At 57.8% G+C, this 7,589-nt stretch overlaps 1 protein-coding gene across 1 annotated transcript; it reads left to right on the top strand.

The window, feature by feature from the left end:
* Positions 1-1,056: 1,056 nt before the first annotated feature.
* On the top strand, positions 1,057-6,943 carry POU4F3 (POU class 4 homeobox 3). The gene is made up of 2 exons (XM_015875463.2): positions 1,057-5,448; positions 5,730-6,943. The coding sequence occupies exons 1-2, from the start codon at positions 5,329-5,331 to the stop codon at positions 6,588-6,590; spliced, it is 981 nt and encodes a 326-aa protein (XP_015730949.1). The 5' UTR covers positions 1,057-5,328; the 3' UTR covers positions 6,591-6,943.
* Positions 6,944-7,589: the final 646 nt, after the last annotated feature.

Here is a 7,589-nt window from a genome sequence, read left to right as displayed (position 1 = left end):
CAGGGTGGTGAGCAGCTGCCTGGGAGGAGCTGGGGTCCTGGGGGGAAGGAAGGGCTCTGTCTGCCACAGCTGCAAAGCAGACCAGGATCCCAGCAGCACAACCTTCCCCTTGGGATGGTTTTAGGATGCAGCGGCTGCAATGGAGCTTTGAACCACATGGGACACAGAGAGGAGAGATTCCATGGTACGGATAAGTCACCAAACCCCATCTGCTTACATGGACTTATTGGCTCTGAGGCTGCCCGTGGGGTCAGTGCTGAGCTGATGCTCCTTTAGCACCGTTTGTGCTGTTTTAAATCCAGCCTCAGTGGGGAGTGCAAAGCTTTCCAACATGCAAAATAGTTTGATTTTGTTCCCCAGTGGAAGTATTTAAGTTTTTCGACCTCTATGTTAATTATCATGGATAATTAATGAAATGTGTCTTTGCTCTTCCTGCTTTGTGGATGATGAGCAAAATGTGGCTAATGCGAGGCCATGGGGCAGAGGTGGATGGGGATGCAGATCTGCTTCCTCTGTCCCCGTCTGCTCCAATTTGCCTCTTGTTGAACTCGGTGATGCCACAAACCACTTTGCTCCTCACACTCAGGGCTCCTCCAGGTGGGTGTGCAGACAAACACTATCCACTGCTCTGAGATGTCCGAGCTGCTCTCATCTGCTTTTGTTGCAGCAATAAATGACCTCACAGAACTGAGAGTGCAGCTCCAGGCTGGGAATTCTGGCCGACGGAAAAAATGTGGGGACTTTTGGACCGCATAACCTTCAACTCTTTGAAGGAAATACCATTTCGATTTTGTTTAATATCTCAACCTGTTTTCTGGAAGAAACTTGTCCAATTAATCTTCAGTGCATTTGGGTTTTTCCTCACTGGAGCTCCCAGTTTCTCCCTGTGCTCTGCCGGGTGGCCGTCTCAGCACTTTGGTTCACATCATCGCATCCACCCCAATGAAGGCCCTGCAGGAGAACCCCCCGCTCAGCTCCACCCCCACCCCCCACCCCGCGGGCACGGGGAGCTCCGTCCGCCCGCAGTAAAGCTGAGCGGGGCTCCGTGCTCCGGGAATGCGGCCGCAGCTCAAACGCTCATTCCCGGCTCCAGAGCCGCACGGCCGAACCGCTCCGGTGCCTTTTGCAGTTGTTTGTTTCTCTCTGGCTCTTTGATTCCTTGTCTCACTCCTTAACTTTCCCTGTGTCAGGGAGGGCAGTGGGGCAGGCAGCGGTGCCCGGGAGGGTCTTTCTGTTCCATGGATGCCAGCAGACGGCTTTGGGAGCCCAGGGTTGGTGCAGCAGCAGAGCAGAGCAGCTCAGAGGCGATGGGGCACACACTGCAGTGCTACATTGCTGTGCTCTCCTCCATCCTCCCCGGGACTGCCCTGCAAAGCTGCAGCTGTGCGACTTGTTGATGAGCAGAAACATTAGCAGACCTCCTGTTTCAGGCCATGAATAATTAATGTTTGTTCCTCATTAATTTCTTGTGGAGCAGAGTCTTGTTAGACCACATTTAGATGTATTTCTAGAGTTAGGAGCAAATACAACAAGAAAGAGATGCCTGATAGATGAGCACTCTGCCCTCCTCCCACCTTGGAAAATGTGGCTCTGTCACTCATAGGATCCTCACTGGAAGCAGATGGGTCTGATTTTTAACGAGCATCAGAGTCTGCTTCATTACAGCTTTAATTTCAGGGAAAGACACACAAAACAAGCTCTATAATTCATGCACATTACAAAGGAGAACACAGAGCTTCTCACGTCCCTCAGACCTCAACCAAAACCTTGGCTGAAAAATTCAGGGACAGCACAGCATCCATTCCCCAATGGCTGTGGTGGGAGGATGAAGTGCTGCTATCCCTGCTCCCCCCAGCACTCAGCACTGCTGTCACTCTTTTAATGTTTTAATATGGACACAATATTCCTCTAAGGAACATTTTTTATCTAGATGTGATACTTGCAAACACCTGCACGACTTCCTGGGAATACCCATGTTTGTATTCAGTAACACACCCAGGCTGTGTTCTCTGCGAGCTCCCCTGCATGCAGCTGGAAGAGACAAAAAGGCAAACAGCTTTAGTTCTTTCAATTACAGAAGGTGAGAGAGCCCTCATTATTCAGTTCAAAGCACTGAACACATCACGACAGTTCCCCACTTCTCTCAGTGCTGTCACCGTCTGAACAGCCCACATCCCAAACATGAGAGCCCGACTTCCACCTTTAATAACATCCCACCAAATGCTCTCTAAGGGAAATTAATGTGCTCCTAAAGGCACGAAGGGATGCTGTCTCTCCCTCAGCTGCTCCTTAGGCCATCACTCGGTGACCCCAGCAGGACATGGCCCCAGCCCCACTGCATCCCCTGTAAGGTTGGGCACTGCAGCCCTCCCATGAGCCGGGCAGCTCCTGTAGCTTAGCAACTTTCTTTTGGCTTTGTTAAGTTGGGCTCTTCAATCTCCTTAATGAATAAGAGAATCAAGCCAGGTAATTGATGCTGGGCCGTTTAGCTGATGAATAATTGACTGTCTGGGTAATCCTAGCTATTTCCTCGATCAGATTGTGCAGTGGAACAGCCATATCAGACTGCATGTGTGCTGCGTGCTCTGCGTGGGGCTAAGGGCGAGCAGCGAACCTCCTGGGCTCAATGCAGCGCTCATCCTGCAGGGCTCCAAACACCTCAGAGAAGGTGCTGCACCTCAGCAAAGAATGCTAAGGAGAAACCCACCCCACACAGTGCTGGGCAGGAGATGCAGCTCCATAGCAGTGAGTGGGAGCTGTGTGTGCAAAGGGACAGAAGGACCACGTCTGTGTGCCATTCCCGTCCTCAACCGCTCCTTGGGTGTAAAGCAGCACCGTGGGCTGTTTGCAGGAAACCAAGGATGCTTTAAAGAGCAGCTGAGGAAAACTTCCCATGGTGAGACATCTCATTCTGTGCTGGGCAGCGCTGGTTACCATCCATTGTAGAGCATGTGTGAGGACAAACTGTGTGTGAAATGATGGACTTCTGTGTGCCAGAGCACCCTCACTCCCATGTAAGCATTTATTACCAATCCCACCAACTAAACAATTCAATGAAACCTAGAGCCTGCTGACAGCACAGCGGCTATGATGGGCTTTGAATTAAATCTTAAATGATAGCAGAATAGTTTGATGTTTTAGGAAAATGGATAACGACCTTCAAATGGTGACAAAGAACAGGATGGCACCGTGGGCTCAGCGCACGCCTTCAATCTGACTGCTACCTTCAGATTTTCAATGAGTCAGCGGTGATGTTTCATCAGGGTATGGGCTGATGGTGTTTTTTTTCTTCCAGAAATACCATTAATTATTTACCAGTAGATGAATGATCTCTGAAATCTATTGCAGTGACACCTTTGAGTCTGCAGATAGTTTCTGATGGCAAACCATCTGGGCTCTTTTAACTTGTTATTGTTTATCCCTTGGACTCCTCTCCTCTGTTTGTAAGGTGTAACATCAGTAGACAGGGCCAGGAACATCAATATTTTACGGCTTTAATTAAAGGGAGCTCAGCAGCTGGGTTACCCCATCCGGCGTCTTTCAGAACGGCGGCCTTTGGGAGGGAAGGAGAAGCCGCCACACGGTGTGGGCAGCAGAAGGGCTCGGGTTTGGCTATGGCACGGGGTGGGCCGGGCTGGGATGCTCCGTCCACACACATAATACTCGGCCGCAGCCTGGGCCACGTCTGCCACCCCATGTGGGACTGGGAATGGAGGCCGCACGGGACGAGGGAGGGATGGAAGGCGTGGGGATGGGAGAAGGGCCAAAGCAGTGCAGGCCTTCGGGAGGGGGGGGGAGCTGCGGGGGTCGGGCAATGCATCCAGCACTGCAGGGATCCCCTGGTGTCACCCAGAGCGGGTGAATTACGGGAGGGCTACGAATAAAACAAAGGTCTGAAAAGTATCCCTCTATTAATTACTCCCACCGAAGCGGCACCGCCTATAAATACGGTGCCGCTTTGGATGAAACTTTCATGCAGCTATTTAGGCCCTTTGAAATATAAATGATTTCCTTTAAATTTTTTATCGTAAATCAGAGCGCGGAGCTGCGCGGCGCCGGCTCAGCCGGTACGGACGGAACGAGCCGCCCCGACACGGCGCTGTCCGCGGTGCTGATCCCGCACCGCCGCCTTCCTACAGCGTCGGTCGGGAAGCCAAACCAAACTTGCTCTGCGCACAAAACTCTTGTGAGCCTCAAAGCCGGGCACGGGTTTCTTTTGCTTAAGAATCGGCCGTTTCCCACGTGCAGGTTACTTAAATCCCCAGACCAACGATGTCTGGTAACGTGTGAAGATGCGGGAAGGTGATGAGGGAGCAAAAAACAAAAACAACCGCTCGGGAGCAGTTATGGCCGTTTCGGGACTATTTGGGGAGGAGGGGACTCGTCCGTTTTCTCTTAACGAATCGAGGATCGGACGTTTGCATCCCACGGTACGCACGCACGGGAGCCTTAATCACGGCTCCCCTGTACCCGCGGGACCCTGAAATCAATTGGATTCCCCCCGTTGGCAATGCGGCCCGCACGCACCGCACACCCACGGCCCGACCCCGCATCCCCGCTCCCCGCGGGGCTCAGCGGACCGAGGGGGGAGGTGGGTCTGGACGTGCCTGGGGAGGAGCCGAGCGCTTCTCGTGCTCGCGGTGTAACTTTTGTTAGGTTGTACCGACGCTGTGGGGCTCGTGTCAGCCGCACGGGAACAGCACAGACGTTTCGCCTTTGAAGTGCCGCGGCTTGTGTGGTTTGTCTGCAAAGCGAGAGAGACGCAGCGGAGACGGGGCGGTGGGCAGAGTGCTGTGAGCTCCGCAGAACTGACTGCGATGTGCGGGCGGCCGCCCCTCGCCCCGACACACCCAGCCGGGAGCGAGTCGAGCCGAGCCGAGCCGAGCGGCGGGGTCCGCACGAACGGCTGCTGCGCGCGGCCCGAGCTCGGCCTGCCTCGCAGTACCCCCGGCCCTCCTCTCCTCCCGGTCCCGCAGGGTCCGAGTTCTGCCCCTCGGCCGGCCCGGCTCGGCGTTCCCCCGACGGCAGTTATGAACGGGGAGAGTTCGGTCTCCTCCGCTCCCGGCCGGGGCCGATCCTCAACCGCTCCCCACTGAGCCGCCCCGACGGCGCGTCCCGAGCCGGTGCGGGGCCCCGCGCCCTCCGCTCCTGCCCACAACACGCGTGCGCGGGGCCCGCTCCGGGCGGCGGTGTAAGATGAGTGAGGGAGCGGGGGGGGGGGCGTGCGGGGGGACGCTCCGTCAGTGCCAATCGCTCACTTTGACGGCGGCGAGCCAGAGACAACCCTGAATCGATGTCCGGGGCTGCCTACCTGCGAGGTGCGCGAAGATGATGGCCATGAACGCCAAGCAGCCCTTCCCCATGCACGCCGCCCTGCAGGAGCCCAAATACTCCGGGCTGCACGCCGGCGCGGAGGCGATGCGCAGGGTTTGCCTCCCGGCCCCGCAGGTATGTAGCTGGAGCGTAATTACCGCTTTAAGGCACGGTTTTTGACAGGCGCTCTCTTAATGTTTTTTTCATGTCAGCAGAACAATCTCGCGTCTCCGCGCTCCCCCATCCCGCTCCCCTCTCCCGTCTCTGATCCACATGTCTCTTCGAGCAAAGCCGCTGCCTTCATATTAATTTTTATGACCTGAGCTTTGAGGAGGAATCTCTGTGCTCGGCGAGGTTTTTAATCCGGAGATGACAGTATTCCCCACTGACTGCACTATGCGCATTCTTGCTCGCAGCTCCAGGGCAATATATTTGGAAGCTTTGATGAGAGCCTGCTGGCCCGCGCCGAGGCTCTGGCGGCCGTCGACATCGTCTCCCACGCCAAGAGCCACCCCTTCAAGCCGGACGCGACCTACCACGCCATGAGCGGCGTTCCCTGCGGCCCGGCCGCCCCCGCCGCGCTGCCGCACCCCGCGCTGCCCGCGCCGCCGCCGCACCCCGCGTTGGACGCCGAGCTACTGGAGCACCTCTCCCCCGCGCTGGCCCTGCCCGACCCCCCGGCGGTGCCCGCGCCGCTGCCGCCGCACCCGCTGGGCGCCGTGGGCCACCTGCCCGTGGCCGTGGGTCCTCCGGGGGGCCCCGCGCCGCCGCTGCCCGCCGCTCCCTGCCTGCCCGACGTGGAGTCCGACCCGCGCGACCTGGAGCAGTTCGCCAAGCAGTTCAAGCAGCGGCGGATCAAGCTGGGCTTCACCCAGGCCGACGTGGGGCCGGCCCTGGCCAACCTGAAGATCCCGGGCGTGGGGTCGCTCAGCCAGAGCACCATCTGCCGCTTCGAGTCGCTGACGCTGTCGCACAACAACATGACGGCGCTGCGGCCCGTGCTGCAGGCGTGGCTGGAGGAGGCCGAGGCCGCGCACCGCGACCGCGCCACCAAACCGGAGCTGTTCGCGGGAGCGGAGCGCAAACGCAAACGCACGTCCATCGCCGCGCCCGAGAAGCGCTCCCTCGAGGCGTACTTCGCGCTGCAGCCGCGGCCGTCGTCCGAGAAGATCGCGGCCATCGCCGAGAAGCTCGACCTCAAGAAAAACGTGGTGCGCGTCTGGTTCTGCAACCAGCGCCAGAAGCAGAAGCGCATGAAGTACTCCGCGGTGCACTGACGGCGGCCCGGACGGCACCTCCACCCACCGACGGCGCGGCCGCGCCCGGGGCTCGGCGGGACGGGGCGGGGCGGGACGAACCCCGGGAGCTGCCCCGCCGAAGCCGCGGAACGGGGCAGGCCGCCCTCAGCCCTCACCCCTCTGGGCCTCGTGGCCGGTTGCGGCGTCCCCGCGGTTCCCCGGACTGTGTCCCGCGAGGAGAGCCGCCCGCGGGCCGACCCGGGCGCGGCGCCGGGAGCTCCGGGCCGTGTGCGCTCCCCGCCCGTCCCGTCCCGTCCCGTCCCGTCGCGCTCCGAACGGAGCGCCGCTCCCCACCTCGACTCTGGAATAAAAGCTTTATTTTTCAACCCGAAGGGAACGTGTCGTTTCTGGCTCCCTCTCTCGTTTCCGAGCCGGCGGCGCTGGGAGGACCGAGGAAAATATTTGCGAGCGCAAATCAACGAAAATCTTCCAGCGGTGCGTTTCCCCGGGCACCGGGACGAAGCTTCGTCCCGTCGGGCCCCGCTGTGCCCCCGGCACCGTACCCGGGGCGGGCGGGCGACGACCGCGGCCCCTCCGCTTGGAGTGGAACAAAAACGTCTCCCAAAAAAACTCACCGCGGGCTCATTTGTAATGCTGTTTAAAAGGGGAAAAGGCTTTTATTTATGATTCCCAGAAGCACCTTAACGATTAAAAATTAATGGTCGAAGCGCGAGGCTCTTCTGAATATTTCGCTTTGTCATTTCAGTGAGTGACAAACACTGAACCTCTCAGCCGGCTCTGCCCGCCGCCCCCGGTACGAGCGGATCCGACTATTTCGCCTTTCGCTGCGGCTCTCGGGAAGCTGCGCGCTCGTTTTCCAATCAGCCCCAATGATTTTCCCCCAATCAAATGTCCTTTAATAATACATGCCCTTATGCCATTACATTATATTGCGGGTTCTGAAAATTTAAAATAAGGGTGATGCAATATTAATTGCCTCCCGCTGTATAATAAGGGCAGGAGGCGATACAGACGGCA

This window comes from Coturnix japonica, chromosome 13, assembly GCF_001577835.2.
Source record: "Coturnix japonica isolate 7356 chromosome 13, Coturnix japonica 2.1, whole genome shotgun sequence".
NCBI classification, from domain to species: Eukaryota; Metazoa; Chordata; class Aves; order Galliformes; family Phasianidae; genus Coturnix; species Coturnix japonica.
The sequence above is the reverse complement of the archived record's forward strand: the minus strand, read 5'-3'. Positions and strand labels throughout refer to the sequence as shown.

Bases quoted from the DNA above. Each gene is read 5' to 3' on its own strand.
- POU4F3 (XM_015875463.2), top strand. From the start codon at position 5,329: ATGATGGCCATGAACGCCAAGCAGCCCTTCCCCATGCACGCCGCCCTG. The intron at 5,449-5,729 runs GTATGTAGCTGG...TCTTGCTCGCAG, and splicing joins TTTGCCTCCCGGCCCCGCAG to CTCCAGGGCAATATATTTGG.